We start from the raw sequence: 20,275 nt of genomic DNA on the forward strand, positions 1-20,275 counted from the left end.
TCTGAGCAGGAGCAAATATGTAAACAGGGAGGGGCCGACATTTCACTGTGTCAGTGTCAGTCTCTTACAGTACGACAAACGCTGCAGAACCTCTCAAGGTTATCCAACAAAGACAAACATGCTTACAGAGAAAGAAATTACATTCAACAACCAAATTGGTCTCTTTATTAGTTAAGAAATATCCATTTTAAACATCTGCCCGTATACAACACAAAAGCAAATATTAAAATGGTTAATGTTTCTAAACAACATGGAAACACATGGTTATCATTTGCGCTACAGTAATGTGTAGTAATATTCGCAATGCATAGAATCTGAATTAGGATGACTAACGGTTTTGCATGAATATTTACAAGTTTAACATAAAATAAAAAAAAATTACTGTACTAGCAATGTCTAACTGAAAATGCTTTACTACAGGAATGAGGTCCAAATGTGCACTATTGCTTTTTAGAATGGACCATTTACAAACACACACACTAAAGTACAAAACAAATATTGTAGAATGTTGTGAAAATGAAGGAAGGACTGTATGCTTTCACCTGTGTTTCTTGACTTAATACAGAACATTTATTACATTAGACAAACAGCAGTTATAATGGCATGCTATAGAAAAATATACTGACATATGGTACGAGAGTTATGTTTGACAAAATGATTTGAAATCAAATCAATCCATTTCAAACATGAGCATTTGTGGATAACAGGATAGAGATTGCTAAATTCTGAGAAGCACAATCTATCTACAAAAATGGACTTTGTTCAGCTTTAGAAGCACAACCATTATACCCAGACTTCTGAATCATATTTGTCCACATTTCAGTAGTCTTTATTTCTAGACATCCATCTGTGTATACATTCAATTATAACTCCATTATAATTCTGACTCGCTTATAAAGAAAATGTTCCAAATAGAACATATTTATCTATCCAAAAACTATAATAGAAAGTACTTAATATATAACATTTCATCCAATTACTTTGTAAAAGACAAGGCAACATTTACAAAAAAAGTCAACAATGCACTAGTTTATAATTAACAGGAGCAAGGCACACACTGGTTCTCAGACAGCCACATTAGTACCACAGTGGCTGCATTCATGCTGAAAATGAGGTGCAACAGTGAGAGGACGAGGCACAAAGTCTCCACCTTATCACCCGTGAACAAACAGTCTTCTCTGAAACTGCCTCCATACGGCAGCCAGAGAGAAAATAAAAGAGGCAAGAACAACTGGTTAATGCAGTTTCATTTCATACGCTGCTCTAAGAGAGAAAAAAAAATCCCTGATTCCATACTAAAACATACAGTGTTAAAACAAAGAGAGTAAAACTGTTAAGGTGCACACATTGTATTCTTTAGAGTCCATCAATAGTCCACTATACTGGATCCATATTTCTAGCTACTTGCAATGCACTGATGTCCATCCAGTTCTGTAATGCGTACTAAGTAGCAAAGTACTTTTCCAGTGGGTAGGTCCTCAATCACGTATGTGTCCATGTATTTATCCAAAAGTATGGCAGATACAAATTGCACCTGCGTTACCTTTTTTTAGATTGTCATATCCGCAAAATCTGGTCTTGTAAATCCTTTCTGTAAAACAAAAAAGCAAAATGGATACTTGTTATATACCACATTGTATGAACATACAACATAAAAAAAGGATTGATTTATGGCAGTAATTGTATTGTGGACAAAAGCTATATTAACCCTCTGAGGTGTCTGTCATTGTCAGCAACGGCTTTACTGTAAGTTGTTTTTCTACTTATGAAAACTGGAGTGACCTCTGACCCCATGGCACAATGTAAGTACATGCAAACGATTTTTACGAGTTCCATAATCCAATGTTGAAATAACTAATTTTTTCCACATGTAAATGTGAGTGGTAAAGCAGATACCTGAGTAGTTCATTGAAAACCGTGTAGCCGAAGCATACAGTAAAAGCATTTTTTGTTCTGTTGCGACTTGCTCATTAGGAAATAATCTGAACGCCGCACCCTTGGGAGGGGCAAGGCACCATCTGCAAAACAAATAAACCTACCTAACCCTGCCCAAGAGGTAGATGTGCGTGTGTGTGTGTGTGTGTGTGTGTGTGTGTGTGTGTGTGTGTGTGTGTGTGTGTGTGTGTGTGTTGACAGAATTATGCGTGTGAACACAGATAGGGATGTATGGTTTTGAACATGAGCCGCCCAATCCTCAAGGGAATTGCCGAGAGAAGGAATGTCAACTGCCACACACACATACACACTTTCGCTCGCTCGCTTTCATACATACACACACATGCACCCATAGAAGAATGAGGGTGGGGCATTTACAATAAAAAGAACGTTTTTCGGCACATGTTGAAACGCGGGTGTGTCTTTGTTGCGACTGAGATGTGAATGTAAATGTGAGAAAAACAGGGAAAAAATGAAGTTGAAAGATGAGAGAAAACAGTACTGGTGCTTATTTCAAACAAAACAGAGGGCAGATACAAAATGAGAGAAATTCCTTCAGAAATACTTTTGTGCCCTTTAACAATAGATGTCCCCAAGTGGAGTATTTACAGTAGGTCCTTTATTTATGACAAATAATATCTTCATTCACTGAGTGTTCAAGCAGGGCTTTCAGAATGTTTTATCACTCTCCCTTTATTCGTATCCAGGGGCGGAGCTTGCCTTTCACGCATATGGGTGCAAGCTGTAGTTGTGATCTCTGTCTACCAACCATGTTAAAGGTCTAAAAGGGCAAAAATAATAACTTATCAGCATACTGAAATTACAATTAAAATACTATTATGCTAAAGAAAATGCAGTGCTAATTCCCTGTGACACCCAGTGGTATATTTATTTACCAATTCACATTAAGTCATGTAAGTGCATACATAAACATAATTCTTTTCCAAATCTGCCATATTGCACTAATCCTACAGGTTCATTTTCTAGATTTCATCTTTATATATTGGTCAATGGCTGTGTTGATAAAGGTCAATTAAGAGTAAATTAGCAATGGAAAATAGTCGCTGATTGTTCATAATATGCTTATTTACCTTTAATTTTTACCAATATTACTACGTTCCTAGGGATTCTCTACATTATTGGCATTATGTGTGCCAGGCACCCACAGCACCCATTCAAATTCCACTTACGTTCATATCCATTTATTAAACATGCTTCAGTGTGATTTGATAGTTAGGTATACAGAATTAGAATTAATTTTTGTTTGATTTGAACATTTATATTTTGATAGACACTCTCTTGAGGTATCTAACTAGATATGATTTAACCTGTGATATATTTTTGTTTATTTATTTTTATTTTTTGGTTGCTCAATAACAATTCAGCATGGTTATACTATTGCCAATCATATAGCACTCCTTTTTGGTATTTTCTCTAGTCTCTTACCTGTTTGTAGTCTTTGTGCAACTTCTTGTACTGGAACATGTTGCAGAGAACTGTGGCTGCCGCTCTGGCTGCCTTCGACTTCCCAGGACTAGAAAAGACACATTGAAGATTAACACTCGGCACAAATAACCTCTTCTGACACAGCAGGTTGAAATACGCTGTCAAACATTCATCTTTTTTCAACATTTTTGGTGAACTACAGGGTGAGATATAACATTGAATAATACAAACTTCTGTATCAATGTAATATCAAAGTAGCAGAAGTGCAGGTACGCATCATTTTCACCTCCAATCTGCCATTTTAAAGACCACTTACTTAGTGTCATGGGAGTTCTTGATGCCAACCAGTTTGGGCAGGCCATCGAAGTAGGTGATATCTCTGGCAGCGTAGGAGCTGCTGGTCACCAGGTTGTTGAGGACACCACAGATGTTGACCACCACCTCACTGGACGGCTCCTTCTGGTGGCCATCGCTGGGCAGCTTGGTCACCAGGTTGTTCACTACCTTTGTGGCTAAACAAACAAATAACTACTGTTAAGATTATATGCTTCATATTGTGTTATTGGTCTGTACACTTGATCCAGTACAGGAAAATTCAAACAAATGGCAGTGAGTTACGGACTGATCATCCTCGGGGGGTTGTAGTCCACATGCCCTCCTCAATCACATCTATGTGTCATCTAATTCTTTATGCATAAGAAGGTGAGAGACGTGAAGGACTGACCCATGTGATTCTTATCCTTGGCGTGGCGGGACAGATTTCTGAGGAAGCCGGTGAGGGAGCGCAGCTCCAGGTCATTGTTGGTACGAAATAGATCCAGCAACACTGGCAGCATGTGTTCCTGCTCCAGAGCCACCCGACTCAGCACTGACGCCCACTAAAGGAAGAAGTCAAGTCAAGATAATATTTATCTAAAGTGCAATTATCACAAAGAAATGTCTCAACGCACTTTACACACAGAGGAAACACCAGACAGAGAAAACAGCAGGGCATAGTAAAGAAAAAGGAAAAAAAGAGGTGAAGAGTGGTGCTTACCCTCTTGTCTCCAGCAGTGATGTTCTGCAGCGCCCCAGCAGCAGCCTCGCGGGTGGTGGAGTTGATCTCGCACTGATGCAGCACGCGGTTGTACATCTGCACGATCTGCGGGTGCCACAGCCACTCCACTCCCTTCGGCACCCGAGCAACCTCAGTGAAAGTGGTGAGGTCCTGGTTCTTCCTCTGGAAGGGCAAGAAAGGCGCAGGAAGACGGCGTTGAGATCGACTTCTCAGTGCACTTAAAAAAATGTTGACAGGTAAAGCTCATGTGTGCTTACATTTTTGGCTTTCCTGCTCTGAGGTGTAAAGCAACCAATGGCTTCGCCTTTCCCTGTGTCCTGAGCTCTGGTTGGTCCTTCCAGACGGAGCAGGGCAGATGGCGGCATCTCACTGTACAGCTGGTAGGAGAGGTTCCTCAAGACACACACTGCATTCTCCACCCCCTGAGAACACAAACACGCAAGCGTTCAGAATTCTGAGAATAGTCAGAATTCTGAGATTAAAGTCAAAATTCTGACTTTATTCTCAGAACTCAAATACATTTTTCACGTGGCACTAATCCTCTTCCTTATGAGTTGAACCCAAACACTTAGCCTACATGCAGCTTCAACTGCTATTCCCTTGTCACTCAGTCTCACCTTGTCCTCTGCCTTGCTGTCTTCAAGGGAGCCATTGATGTAGCCCACCAGAGCGTCCACCAGTCCATGGGTTTCCCTCATCTGCTGACGGGTCTTCTCATTCACGGAGCTCAGATTCCTGCGGGGCACACACAGAGGGAGCGGCAGGTTAGAGAGCTATTTCCATTAAAGCCAGCGGAAAAAAAGTGGTCACAGGAGAAATAGCAGACATAGGTGAAAGCGTGCGAGGCATAAATTGCAATCCATAGTGAGAAGACACACCTGAGGCATCCGGTGGTGTTGTAGAAGATGTCTGCCTCGGACGGGCTCTGATGGATGACCTCAGAGTCTCCGCTGCCCGACAGAGGGATGAGGATCCTCTCAGTCAGCTCAGGAAGGGTCTCCTTGGCCAGTTTCTCCTTGAGGTTGTCTTTGGATGAAAGGTTCCACAGGATGCCTACAGAAATACACACCAAGGGGAGCGTTAGCACAACTGCCAGTTTCGCTTTCAAAAGTTCAACAGTTTCTTAAAAGCCACCTGAGGCTCGGGACTTTTGAGGTTTTTGAGGGCTGTAAGGCAAAAAAGGTTGAGGACAGGCTGCTAAAGCCTAGATTCTTGTGGAAACACTGTAGCCACACATATTGCTGATGTCACATGAAAGCCTTGTAACTTTTTGCTGGTTTTCGTGTTTTAATGTTAATTGAAAGATTACATGGTCCTGCATGGCTTGAGAAAATTATAAAACCCTTTCAAAACCCATGGGATAAACTCAAAAATGGCAGTCAAGCTAAAAGCAAAGCTGATTTTCTTAGTTCCTGAAAAGTTGACATTTTGGAAATACAAGGTTTTCATCCTACAGTGACGACATACAGACGACGAGACCAATGTGTCACGTTTGGTAAATTACTCAGAAGACGGCGCACAGCTGTTCTGTTAGTTCCTTACTGAACATGTCACGCAGACATGAGCCTCTGAGTGTTCAGACAGATACAGATCAAGTTGTAACAGTGACAAGGCCTCAACTCATAAAAGGGAGCGGCAAAAACACTGTAGGTCCACAGGCCCAGACAACTCCCACACACTCCCTTCTCCTCCTCTTCACACACCCTTCAGAAAAAACAGCAGCTCCGCCTCCTACCCTGCGTGTACTCACACACACACTACCGACCTAGCAAATCTCCACCCTATGGTGATGCAAACCTTGATGATTTTTTTTCTTTTTGTGTGTCCGTTGTCACCATTTTCAATTTTGGCTTATCATTAAAAACAGTTGGGAGAAAAAGCCTGAGTGCCAGTGCTGACAGCAGATTCCCAGGGTTGCTAATGTTGGATAATGACTGTTGATGAACTCATGAGCATGTATGATTGCTAAAGGGTGAGAAGGCTCTGCCAAATGGAGAAAAAACTTGAAGGAGATGTGTACTTTGGAAGTTAATGGCCAACAGACAGCTTTAAGTACCAGAAAAACTAGTATCATAAACAAGTATTAGACAGGAACTCCAAAAGATCCAACCCTGGCTCCTGTTTCTCATCCACTATCTTCTCTAAATGTCTGAATATAATTTTTCACTCTCCTCTCATCTTGTTTTATGTGAAATAATGACGTAATTTCAGAGGCTACTGTTTGCTCTAAGAATTACAAGGACTCTACTGACAGTGAGTGTGTCAACTACGAGGATTGTGCTGCATCCAAGTACTGTAACTAATGATTTGCATCATTTGTATCTGGGTCAACAGCCCAAAACAAGCAGCCAGCTCCATAGTCCAAGATGAACTCTGCTTAATAGTGTTGTCGTGTTTTAAAGGGAGTGACAGAGACTTTGTCCTACCGGTGATGTTCTTGCGGAGCTCATCGTCAGGCTCCTTCAGTGCCTCAACCAGCTGTGCGATGCCGCCCTCCTCGATCAGAGCCACCTTGTTGTCCATATTCTCATAGATGAGGTTGCGTGTGGCACCAGTGGCGTAACGCTGCACCTCCTGGTTGTCGCAGTTGAACAGCTTCACCAGGTCACTGATGCCCTTGTAGCGACGCACCTTAGGATGGAGCGGCAGGGAAAGTTCTTAGGCCGTGTACAGTTTGCTTTAATAAAGTTTTGGTGACTCTATTCTCTCCTATAATGAGGTGATTAAAGGTCATGATTTCCAGCCTATTGTTTCTGTATATCAAAACTACAAGGAAACAATGAACAGTCATCTCACAGATCTCAAAGCATCTGCATCTCATGTAATTTCTCAAAGAACTCTGGGCATTAAACCAACAATATCCTCAGAGCTGAAAATAATGACAAGACTCAACAAGCTAAAGCATCTGGGTCAAACTACTTATCATTTTTGTAAAACAAAAAGGATGTCTGTCACATCAGATAAGATTTTTAATCTTTATATCTGCCATCTGACACCTATACAGGGCAAAGTCCAGATATGTTTACAGCGATGATAAAATTGTGCAACTCGTGGAACAACTGGAGAACGCCAGTATGACAACAATGCTGTAGCTAATTTATGTTAACAATTGAGAAACATCTATCTACTGAAATCTACATTTGAGGGAAAACAATTCATGGCTGAGTTGCAGACAGACAGAGGACAAACAGAGGAATTCTGACCACAAATCCAATCTGTCTCCAGTACCTCATGTTTGGCATCACTGTTGTTGTAACACTCATGTTGAATATAGGCGGCTCCCAGGACCTGCATGTTAGGGTCAGATTCTCTCAGGTACTGCACCGCCGTGGGCATGTCCAAGCTGTTGATCCTGTCAAACCAGCAAATGAGCAAATTAAACCAAGGAATTTAAAACGTCAGTGATTTTATTGCCCTGCTACTATAAACATGTCTTTTGGATGTTTCGATAAACATAGTCCCAGCAACTGAGTAGCCACAGTAATTAATCATAGATGATTTGCCTCTGGTAAGCAAAATTCAGTTTGCAGAAGTTCTTCCATTTCACACTGCGGCCTCTAAATCTTCTTAGCTAACCACAAGCTGTTGGTGTGTGAAATGCGAGGCCTGAAACTGCGCTGCCACACCCAAACCAGTCCTGCCACTATAGAGCGACCTCCCAATCCGCAGCTCTTGGGAAATACACTGTTCACATCATGCACTCCCTCCCTGAAACCTCTTGACACATGAATGCTGTGACACCACTCGTCAAGAATATTGCATTCATTGGAATTTCATTCAAGGTCATAAAAATACCTCGAACTGGGTCACAAGAATCACAGCAGGGTTCTGGTCTTCCTGTTCTTTGACAAGTTGCTGTTGCTCTGACGATGACTATTGTTTTGCTCATAACCAACTTGATTAATCTCTCCATATCTGTCGATAGCAACATGTATTTTGGTTGCCTTAATGCAAAAACCTAACCAGTGGAATCTGAATATAGACACTCACTGAGGTACATGTATTTTCATTTACTATATTCTGTGAGGAACTTAGATAGAAAATTTTGTTTCTATTTTAGATTGTTCAGTATTACAGATCACAGAGATAAGGAATTGTTGGAGATACTGGTGTGCATGTACCACCTGACATTAAAAAACTTGTAAATAGTGTGAGAACATTTGATATTATTAGTGCTGCAAATTAAAACGTTATAGTTGAGACTTTGTTAGTCATGTAAGCTTCTCACCCGCTCAGGTTGCCCATGCTAGTTCCCAAGTCCATCTGCCCATCGAAGATGTCCATGCCCTTGCCCACACTGTGCATGCTCTTGACAGACATGGCGCGGGACAGGGTGCCCTGGCGCTGCATCGTTAGGTTTCCCTGGGAACCAGAGGACATTCCACCTACGATGAAGCCTCTGTCTGCCCCCCCATAGCTGCTGCCACCTGAGGACATCTGGTGCTGCAGGGTGCCGGTCCCAGACATGGAGCCCATACTCATTCGGTTTCGGTTGTTAATCCTGCTAATGGTGCGGAAGGCTGGGCCTTTGAAGGAATGTGTCTGGGCCATCTCCACCTCTCCTCCCATCATCCCTCCGCCGCGGGAAAGAGTGCCGCTGAGGGATCGGCGCATGGTAGACGGCAAGGTCATGGTGCCCCCTCCTTGCCTTATCTGGCTGGCGGAGGCGGAGCCGTAGCCGTTCATTGTGTTGTGGACATACTGGCGGTTGAAGGTGGCGTCCCGGTCAGAGACCATGCTGCCAGCATCGCTGCTATCCATCATCCAGGCATTCACCTGAGTTGGCTGTTGGCGCATGGAGTGCAGAGAGATGGTCTCTGTGTCGACTCGGCCCACGGGGCAGGAAATGATCATTTGCTGCCTGCCGCTCCCCTGGTAGCCCCCCAGGCGCATGTCATCATGTTGGTACATGCTGCCACCACCGCCACCTCCACCCCCAACACTCATCCTCTGGAGCTGGCCCAGATCCATCGCAGACCGGGAAGTGAAGCCAGCAGAGCTGTGGGACATGCGTGGAGCCTGGGGCAGAGAGGAGAAGTGATTCTTACATTGAAATGGGTGAGCAGAGTTACAGTGTACTGTCTGTGTAGGTGGATCAAACAGAACTGTTGACATGAGTCATATGTGACTTTCACAAAAATAGTTTGAGTCTGTGGTGATGAAAATGGTTGATAACGACAACATCAACATAATGGTTCCTCTAAAAATCTCTTCTCCAATCAAGTTCAGAAGCATTCTTGTGGCAAAACATAAAGTATAATGGAATCTACACATAAAGCATAATGGAATCTACACATAAAGCATAAAACATAAAGCATAATGGAATCTACACATAAAGCATAATGGAATCTACACATAAAGCATAATGGAATCTACACATAAAGCATAAAACATAAAGCATAATGGAATCTACACAAACATCCACATCCACATGGAACTGAAAGCAGCATTTTACATGGAATTGATTCATTTTTACAATGAACTTTCAGCTTTCTTCTTGATGCTGTCTTCCAAAGAATCAGGGGGGGAATCCCCAAAATGCCAGGATGAAAAATGGATGACAAACAAAGTGGAATTCGGTTTCAACTTCTGTTAAACAAGGGAGCATTTATCGCCCTTGTTTATCTCTGGTTTTTCCTCCCTTCCACAAAGGGTAGAAAATGCAAGCTTTCATCTCATTCGTGCAAGTGTTTCATTTTTTCACAATGCTGCACCATTCAAAAGTGGGCAGATGTGGAAAGATGCAGCATTTTAAGTATTCTAATAACCCAATATTCTCAAAAAGGCTTTATTTGGTTTATAGAGACTAGCTGCAGTTTTATTTGGTTTCAAACATGAGAGTCAAACGTCTCGCTGAAAAAGCCTTGTTTTATTTGGTTTCTGGAAGTAAATAGGACTTCCTTCCTGTATAAAGTAGCGAGGGCTGTTCAGTTTTGACCTGTGCCGATCTCTCGCCTTTCTTCCCTTGCTTGTTGTATGTCAGACATTTCCTCACTAGGCGGCTCACTGAAGGGAAGACATCATGGGAAGACAAGATAGTAATATGGATCCGAATGCAGCCAGTGCCTTCCTGTTGAACTACTAAAATGGAGGAATCTAGAGGGCGGACTTGAAGCCCTGAGCTGATCTCATTACAGCCTACTGTGAAATACCACACATGCTGAGCCCACTGTGAAGCCAGCAGGTCAGTGATGAACTACTGCTTTTTTGGAACACCGGGATAGCTGACACATTGGATGATCAGCTCAATATTTCCATGATATGTGTGAATACATGCTGAAATAGTGAGATAACTCTGATGTGCATACCATGACTGGTCTGGAGGCTGTGTACACATGGGACTTGGAGGTGAAGCCTGGGTTGTAGGTCTGGTACTTCAATGTTGAAGAACCGCCATACTCTGGAATTAAAGAAAGAAAGGAATACAATAATAGGACACTTCAGTCAAAGCCTAGAGGCAGATTTCCACTAACCCTAACCCTTAAACAAGAATTATTTTATAAGTCTTGTTTCTTAGAAATATGGTAAAACATCCAAAGTTTATCAAGGGTATGGTGAGTAAATTCTTTAATTCACTCCTTATAATTATCATAAACATTCTCTATATGATAAAGAATTTGGTGAAGGTAGATCTAATCACAATACCAGGACTATGGCAAGGTGTCAAAGTTCTTCAATTTACAATCATTTGCATGAAATACATTCATTTTGAATACAGAATCAACAACCAGGTTTCCTGTTGCACTGAACAAGATACAATTACCAACACAGGCTGTCACTGCAATACCCGATCAGTCACAAAGCATGACCTCACTGGTTATCCTACACCTGGGCAACAGAACGGTTCGCAGCATATACAGTACATGTAGCCACTCGCCCCGCTTTCTGAATAAAGTGTGTGAATGTTGCTCTCTTACCAGAATAGAGAGTGACGTTAGAGGCATGCAGTGAGTCTGATAGCACAGGCATGTGGCAAAATGCGTTCTGTGTTAGAAGGCCTGAGCGATGCCTACAGTTCATCGACACTAATATCTAAACCGGCTGAAAGCAGAACATGTCAGACAACAGTGAAACAATCCTGTTAGCTGTCTGTATTATATTGATTGTGTAAACTAACTATCTCTTACTCACCATGCACCAAACCTAATTTTTGCAAATCACATGCAAGCTATTTAATTATATAAGCTGTTATTAAAATTGTAAGAGAAAGAACAACCAAAAGAGTTGCTTGCATTTGTTGTTTGTTGAACTCTTTGGAAGGCACTCTAGCTCTGCCAAATCAGTATTTGTTATTTCAAATTCAACTGATTACGAGAGAAATCATTTGTTGCTCCATTAACTTTTACTAGCAGCGCTAGTCAATGGGAAAGAAAGCTGATAGCAGCCAACTTCTGAGGACCTACAACACCTTCGAAAAAACCCTTTCAAAGTTCTGAAAGGGGGCTAGATCAGTGATCGATAAGACAGTAAAATGCCTAACACATTCTTTACTTTGAGTGACCTAAAAGAGTCCAAGCTGATCCAGTCAGAAACGTCTAACTTCAAAACTGACTAATCCCTCGCCTTGAGCGAGACCAAACACTTATATAGGAAAGCATAAAAATAAGCTATTGTTGTAAGACTGCAACTACATGTGCCAAGAGTAATAACAAAATAATCTGAGGAAACTTTAAAAACCAAAGAAAAGTGTGCGTGTGTGTTTAATTGTGTGTATTAATAGTCAGCATGTGTGTGTGTGTTCCCATGTAAGAAGAAGGGAGGGGTGAACTGGCTTCATGCTTGGTTGGTATGGGGGACTGACAGCAAACCGGTCGGTATAGCAGTGAGTAGAGGAGAATGAAAGACACTTCCCTGGCCCGGCCCCAGCCCAACCCTGACAACACCCAAACACCAAACACCAAGTACACCTGCCAGTCAACAGGCTTTACAATGCACATAAGACACACCCTGAACGCTCCTTCACTGAGGATACTGATCTTTTTTTTACTGGCCAATACAGGTTTTCCAACCTGAAAAATGAGCAGTTGTCATAAAGCTAACACTTCATACACTCTTCGTAAATATTTTTCCCTTTTCTTTGCTCTCACTTTCTGTTATGACTTGTCTGCTTATGGCCGCCGGTTAGTCACTCCCATAAACGCAGAGTTGCAGGCAGCTTTTGGACACCGAGGGAGGCGGTCCTTGCAAAGCCCTCTGGATGTTTTCCTCATCTGTGAACAGGCTCGATGCTCATGCATTGTTAATGTGCTCTTCTAAAGCCACAAACCACTATATTGGTGACACTATCTGCTGTATTGTTAGGAGTTATCCTCTCCCTCTTATACAGTACACAGTCCCAAAGGAAGATGGATATGGCATGACAGCTTTTAATGATTGTTTGCTTTCCTCCCAGCAATGCCCAGAGCAAAGGGTAGAGGGAGATGACACACTGTAAAAACACCACAGTGAGCCTGTTTACAGTGTGGCCATATTTTGACAAAAAGCGTTTAGCTCAAGTGGAAGAGAGGTAAAAAAGATTGCTTAGACGTTGACCCTTTTAGCAGAAGTGCTGCATGTTCCTCTCTCAGTAAAAATGTACAGTAACAAAGTACAGTAGGTCTGTCCTGGGCCGCAGGTAGTGCTGGCGCCTCGGGTAAACGCTTGAACTAGAACAGCGAGAAAAGGGCCCTTCTTAGAGGTGATATATAAGGGCCATAACTCATCCTGTTCCCTGTAGTTTTGCTTAAAGGAAATACAATGAATCACGGTGTGCGACTGTCTGCGTACATCCAACAGCCCGGACAACATAACAAACAGGAAGGGCGAGCTTAAAAAGAGACATGTCAGTGAAATTTCAGCACTGCGTGGTATGAGCAATGTTTTAGACGTAATCAGATTTCTAATACGTCATGAGACAAGATATGCGTACATTTGAGACTCATCAAGTTCTTTAACCGCATGAAATCCTCAGAGGTGTGGTATCGGCCAACAATTGAGTAAGCTAATTCCAAACACTCCAGGAAACCTTTAATTTCCCCTGCAGGCATTTTACCACTGCTTACATAACAATCCCACATAGACATTCAGCTTGACTGCGTGCCAAGAGACCACTGACGGCAATCATTTGACTGAGCCACGTCTTTCAACAGGCATCACGAAGAGCTGGTTCTCACACACTGTCATTTGTCTGGTGTCCCTGAACCCTCACCTCCTGCAGCTGACTAAGACCTGAAACCCAATCTCACAGAAAGAGGCTTTCACCCTAGACTGCTATCTGGGAGTTCATGAAAGCGACGCTTGTTTGGGCCTGTTACACATTAACCCTTTTTCATGAGCTAGGTAGATCGTTGTTGTGGCTTCAGCTCAGGTTCATTCTGTACAGACCTGCTGGGGTGAATGGACAAACTCCCTCTAGCTTATTCAGCAGTGGGAACAAGCCGACCGGCATGGAAAGTCACACACAGATACTCAGAGGCTCAAGCAGACACAGGAATGCTGCATGAACAAGCTCACACAGGAACATACGGTACATAGGCTTATAGACACTGACGCACATGCATGCGCCACAGATACACACACACACACACACACACACACACACACACACACACGCAGAGGGAAGTATAGGCTACTCCAATGCTTCCCAAAGTCAGGTGTGGGGACCTCTAGGGGGCTTTAGGGGGGGTTCCCAAGGGTCCCAGCAAAATGAGCAACATGAAGAGTGTGGAATTATAAGGCTCTATGTGCATTCAAAATTTTGTTATCCACATATTCCTGAACTTTGAATGTTATTTATACTGTCGTGGTGTCATTACTTTTGAAAAAATACCCTTTGGGTTTTAAATAGGCCTATTTTTTTTTAAAAATATATAAAGTACATAACAGCTTTGCCAGCAGGGATGTCAAATATTTGATGCTCAAAATGTCAGAATTGCACTTAACCCAGATAGGACCTTATAATTCCAAGCTCACCAGCTGTTTAATTTCACTTTTATTTCATCCATTTGAAGTAAGGACAATGAGAAAATGTTATAGGGGAATGACTGCTCTGATTAGAGTTTCACTTCGCCCACCTACAATATAGACAGCTGGCCAGTTCAAGCCAGTTTAGTGCCATGGCATATCCGACAAGATAGGGCTGTCTCAGACAATATTGTATCAAATGGTGGTCTATGTGTATCTATCTGGGGAGCCTTGACATGAATAGCCTATGTAATAGCCTCCATAAGCATTTCACTCCAATTTGATAGTTTGTACATTAAATACCACTTGTCCTTATTCGCACTGGATGATTAAGCCAGTTCCTCAAAATTAAAACTACTCTCTCATAAGGAAATAAAGTAGGTCGTATGCGGGTATAACGTTTTGGAAAAAAAAAAAAAATGAGTGTGTGTTTACCTGATGTGGCATAATGACCGGCTGCACCATTCTGTCGCGGAAGTGTGGACTTCTCCGCCAGTCTCATCTGGACCTGCTGCTGGACCCGGCGGGCCTTGGACAGCGCGTCCGGCGTGGTGCCCCCATTCCCGATCTGTATCTCGGAGGGCAGACCGTAGGTGGTGACCGAGTTGTTGGGCTGTAAAGCGGACAGAAACACGCTCTCTGAGGTTACGGCACTCATTGCGAGAAGTTACTGGGACCCACAAGCCGGCTAGGTCGGTCCCGAGTCGGGCGTCTATGCAAATATTAGTGGAGAAATGTTGCACTTCGTCGTGGAAGCTCGCTGTTGACGCTTTGAGTCAAGAACAGCTCTCAGCTGCAGATCAACAGGAGGGTGGAGCCACTGAGTGGGGGCCAGACTACCTGACACAGGTGAGCTATCGCCTTACAGTCTCTTTACCATGGCAAAAAAATAAAAATAAAGTACAGTGTACATGCTTCAGATTATGTTTAAATATTTATATTTCAAAATAAATTTGGAAAACTGTATTTGTAGCCATGTACTAGATTACGTTCAGCCTAAATATGTGGCCAAAATATAATTTGGATATACTTTGAGATATGTTGCCAATGGGTCATAAGAAGAAAATGTGTCCAAAATATACACTCAGTGTACAAAATATTAGGAACTCCTCCTACTGTTGAGTTGCATCCCATTGTGTACAATCCATGATAAAGAGAACTAAAACCCTCTTTAACCTGCCTCATCTTCATCTACATCTCCCCTTCACGACTGAAGTGGATTTAATTAGTGAAATTAATAAGCTTTCACCTTGGTTCACCTGGTCAGCTATAGAAAGAGCAGGTCACCCTCATGTTTGTCCTCTCAGTCACCCTTTTTGGCCATTTTTTATAGACTTTGAAACATATATGTAAGCATATTCTGAGGTATAGCTTATGTCATTTTTTTCCAGTATGGTGTGTGATGTTGCTGTTAACTTATTTATCATATTGCTGTTCTTTTTATAGTTGTAATCACAAGACAACAGCTTATAACCTACCACCAAGGCCTAACATTATGTTATATAACAGTAAATGCCAGTGGGGCCATTTTAGGGCTCTGAAAAGTATATTCCCATTCCTGTTTTTCATGATGATTTCACAAATTGACATGAAATTAAGTTCAGTTTTGCAAATGACGTGAATGGAGGTCTGTTACAAGGTGTGGTGCAGTCTTACTCTATTATTAAGTTGGTGCCACACCTTAGTTTTATCTAGCTTGTTTTATTTGTGCATAGCAACCATGAGTCAAAGCAATAAATTGATAGTGAGAGTGTGAGTAAATGGAGTATCAATCTGTCTGGATTTGGCCGAGCTGGAATAAACTCCTCCATAACTCCTTTATTTCCTGGATTCCTGACTGCTTTTCTTCTTCTTTTGTTTCAATGCATTTGAACTGAAAATCAAGAGTACCATGTCTTCAATCAGCCAATCATTTCCCCTGAGGATAGCAGAGGGCTTCATTTCCCCAAGCAGATCGCAGTCAATATGTTTACGCTGAACAGGATGCAGTAGATCTATGACCATTTGCTTCCTCCCTCCTCAACCCATCAACTCCGGTGAAATCACCTTCCATGGTGGCATTCATGCAAGGAATTCCCCATGCTCCACCCAAATCTTACACTCTTCACCACCACCAGTGTTACAGTAATTGTGAAGTAATTGCCAAATCACCGATTTCAGTAGACGACAGGCAGGTAGAGGAGTGTTTTGACACATATCTTGTGGAGTAGCAATGAAAGGTGAACTGTACACTACCGAATTGAGTCTGTGCTCTGTATTCTGCACAGTGCAATATATGCAGCCTTTATAGTTACAAATGGCACATATTATAGCATTTTCATTATTATTATTACATCAAATAATAATCTGGGTGCTCACTTATTGGATTTGACGATTAAATACAAATGAATTGGCTTAAAACAATATTTCTGCACGTTTAAAATATTGTGCTTTTATTTTGAAGGCTGTACGCCCAAACCGGAAGTCTAATTTTCTGATTATTCTGGCCAGCGTAACGCATCTTGTGATGTCACACTGATATGTCCTATAAACTAATTGTTTTTATCTCTGTTAGATTTTATTGGATGCGGTGGAAAATCAGCAGGATCCCAGAGGCCCAATATTATAGAAATCCCCATAATTAGATCAGAGGCCCTCCGCCCTCTGGTCACCCAATGCCTGGATGAACTGACTCCAGAGCAGTGGCAAATGATCGCAGCTGGCACCGTCGACTGTGCCATGAGGACTGTGCTGCCCTGACAGGTGTGTGGAGATGATTAAGTTGGTCTCCACGTCTATCCTGGATGCTATAATGCCTTTGGGGTTATAGTTACATCAGGAAGTATGGTGACATTTCTCCACTGTCTAAGAGGGGGTCCAGGAGCTCTTCTCCCACAGGGCAGACTGTAGCTTCACAGACAGTCGCAGATTTCTTGAGAGTGAACTTGGGGGAATGAGGTGCCCGTGGTGTTTGTCAGTGGCTGCATCTCTTGCACCAGTGCTCTGCGTGATATGGGAGGTCATGTTGCTACCATATTGAAGAGATGTGTGGGTAAAATAAAGAGCAGCCGCACACGACAGCAGTGCTGGCAGGCCGACACTGAAAACAATGCGAATGTCGAGGACAAAGCAGAGTCAGAGTCAGGGGAGGTCATGGAGAAACTGGCATCAGACAGCTTTGTCACCACAGTCACCAAAGCTGTGAGTGGCATCCTTGTCAAGCGGGCCAGTGAGAGTAGTCTGACTCTTGGCTCAGTTACTAGTACTACTAATAGAGCTGGCAGTGCAAAATCAGAGGCCTCATCTGCTGTGCTGCCATCCAGTATCTCTCTGTGTGCTGATGCTGCAGTGTCTGATGTTGTTCAAACCATTAACAAAGACCTGCAGACTACTTCCGGATCTGATGAGACAAAGACTGGAGGCAAGTAAACAGGTGATAGCATTCTCCTGTTTACTACCAGTTTCAGGTCAGTGCAGACTAAGCTGAAGGCCTTTTTTGCCTCGCAGTCTCCACATTCTCAAGAAATTGCTCTTACTGGCCACCAAAGTTCTAAAAGCAGATTTTCCAACTTTGCCAAACATTACATCTCTCAAATGGTGAGGAAACTTATCAATATCTGTGAGTATAGTGAATGGACATCAGCTCGACAAGATGAAGATAAAAAAGGCCTAAAATTGAGGCATCCACGCGGTTGGGCTTGGACGATTGGTCCTTTGCATCAAGCAATTGTCCGAGCTCTCAATGTTCATGCGTTTCATTTGTGTTTTTACCAGATGCTGTACATGTGCCTGCCAATAAAACATTTTTCTGGGCCTGTCTCACGAAGCGAGTTCAATATAAAATATAGTCAAAACTATAAAAAGAAGTATTAGGCGAAAATAATAAAATAATCAACAATAAAAGCCATAGACAATAAATAGACCTAATTATAGGATTATATAAGCCCTAATAGTCTACATATTGCGTTTTCAACACGTGGGTATCAGAAAGAAATGGATCACTAACTGTAAAAACATTTTCTATTGATAAAGTCCTGGAATATGAATGCAATAGGCTGCTTTGAACCAAATTCATTCATTCAAATCCAATTTACTGATATTTTTGTGGGTATGATTTTACAAAACACAAGTGAAAAATACATGTTTGTGGATGGGGAAATATAATATATCAAATAAAAACTTCCATAGGTACTCAGTGCCACTCACTAATGAGTTTGTGGTGGTGACAGGAATTTTGCTTTATAACCAAAATGGGTATCAGCTAAAATAATACAGTATACAATATATAATCTTGACTTACCATTAAGGCTGAGGGATTCTGCAGGTTCTCCTGTGATTAGTGCTGCTCTATTAACCGAGCGATCTGATCTGATGGGATATTTGAAAGTAATGAAGTTATAGTGAAACTCACTTGTTCTGGCCCGCCCTCCCCCTGACAATTACAGTTGTTTCCTTGGGTCCAGGTAAATACAGACAGACGTAAAAGAAAAGGATGACTCAGAGAGGAAACCACAGGGTGTGTAAGTGGAAGATGGAGGGGGGGAGAAGTGTCTGACACAGGGGGAGGACGAGTGAAAAGAAATAACACACTTAGCCTCGCTGTTGCTCTTCTTGTGAGGAGGAAAGACTGCGAGGCCAGACAAAAATGTTTGATACAGTATTTTATTTTCTGTGTTAATCCACATCAGTTTTTATTTTTATTTTGTTGCACTATTTCATTCAGGCTCTGTGCTATAGGCCTATGACTCAACGATCGTAGTCAAACCAGCTGTATTACTGATGTCACAGCCCAGTTCACAGTACAGTGACAGAAATCAGCCCACAGGTTGTGACTCAAGAGTAGTGTGTGTCCCTGTGTGCGTATGTGTCTGTGTGTGTGTGTGTGTGTGTGTGTGTGTGAGAGAGAGTGCGAGCGTGTGTGTCAGAGAAAGTGATCGAGAGCGAGTGAGAGAGTGACATCTCTGCTCTGTCTACAGTCTGATGCGTCAGGAGCCAGCTGTGAGTCTGTGGAGACACTGAGAAACTGCTTAGGTAATCTCTGAAGCATAATAAAATAAAATAAACACAAAAATATCAATATTGCAGTAACTTCACTACAGTAAACAGCCCCAAGTTTCATTCAGAGATCCACCCAGTGTGGATCTCTGACACCAACTATTGCGTCACTTTTGACTCTTCATTTGCATGCATTTTACTAAGTTGATTTCAGTGTGATTGTCACTTAACTTGAAGTTGAACTATGGAAGAAACAGAAGTTGTTGAGTGAATGAGAAGAGCTGTTACAGAGAGGATAGATTGGATTTTTTATATACTGTGTGGCATTTATTTTTGCTTAGCTTGAACTTGCACAACCATTGCTTTAGATTTTGGTACAGGACTACAAAAGTTACGCAAACATCTTGCACCAAATGTGCATTATAATAAATGTATGTTGATGTGTTTTTGTGTGTGTGTGTGTGTGTGTGTGTGTCTGTGTGTGTGTGTGTGTAGGGAGGGGGAGGCATCATGAATGAGTTAGATATTTCATTATTCGTGACATGATTACATAACTGCTCCTTCCTCTGATGAGAAAGTAAACCTGTTGGCAGAATGAATGCTAGGTGTGGCTCCTGCCATAAAAGCTGGTGGTGGACAGTGCCAAGGATGTACCAGCAGTGCCGTCAGTTGATTTCTGATGTATTCCACATTGCGTGTTGCAATGGGAATGTGCTGATTGGGCAAGAGGGGTAGTGATATCACACTGCCCCCCGGTGGTGACATGAGGCCAAATGGACACTGAACAGTCAGGAATCTGCCGGAGGGACGTTGAGGGAAAAGGGATCCTCCTGCAGATAAGGTCATTTCTAGTAAAATGGAGGGTTCATGTTGCACGTGTGTCACAGGCACGGGCTGAGCCAAGTCCTAGACCTAAGAAAA

General features: G+C 42.3%; 2 protein-coding genes across 3 annotated transcripts in view; both read right to left on the bottom strand.

The window, feature by feature from the left end:
- Positions 1 to 20,275, bottom strand: part of LOC139909490 (CD81 antigen-like) — a 106,608-nt gene that overhangs the window by 75,959 nt on the left and 10,374 nt on the right. The window lies entirely within an intron of this gene.
- Positions 138 to 18,770, bottom strand: pkp3a (plakophilin 3a). Of its 2 annotated transcripts, XM_078282845.1 has the most exons (14): positions 18,660 to 18,770; positions 14,816 to 14,993; positions 10,747 to 10,838; positions 8,667 to 9,457; positions 7,667 to 7,790; positions 6,865 to 7,069; positions 5,317 to 5,491; positions 5,056 to 5,173; positions 4,696 to 4,860; positions 4,418 to 4,600; positions 4,106 to 4,259; positions 3,698 to 3,893; positions 3,382 to 3,469; positions 138 to 1,591 (listed from the first exon to the last, which is right to left on the bottom strand). In XM_078282845.1, the coding sequence occupies exons 1-14, from the start codon at positions 18,660 to 18,662 to the stop codon at positions 1,550 to 1,552; spliced, it is 2,514 nt and encodes an 837-aa protein (XP_078138971.1). In that variant the 5' UTR covers positions 18,663 to 18,770; the 3' UTR covers positions 138 to 1,549. The 2 variants fall into 2 exon arrangements, with proteins under 2 accessions (XP_078138971.1, XP_071752765.1); XM_071896664.2 differs by lacking the exon at positions 18,660 to 18,770 and having other exon boundaries at positions 14,816 to 15,166.

This window comes from Centroberyx gerrardi, chromosome 4 (genome assembly GCF_048128805.1).
Source record: "Centroberyx gerrardi isolate f3 chromosome 4, fCenGer3.hap1.cur.20231027, whole genome shotgun sequence".
Classification (NCBI taxonomy): Eukaryota; Metazoa; Chordata; class Actinopteri; order Beryciformes; family Berycidae; genus Centroberyx; species Centroberyx gerrardi.

What these genes read in the sequence shown, in the direction of transcription:
- pkp3a (XM_071896664.2), bottom strand. Translation starts at nt 15,038, where the DNA reads ATGAGTGCCGTAACCTCAGAGAGCGTGTTTCTGTCCGCTTTACAGCCC. An exon ending in GCTCCGCAAGAACATCACCG is followed by an intron (nt 5,492 to 6,864) that starts GTAGGACAAAGT and finishes GTATTTCTGTAG; the next exon opens with GCATCCTGTGGAACCTTTCA. An exon ending in ACAGCAAGGCAGAGGACAAG is followed by an intron (nt 4,861 to 5,055) that starts GTGAGACTGAGT and finishes TTGTGTTCTCAG; the next exon opens with GGGGTGGAGAATGCAGTGTG.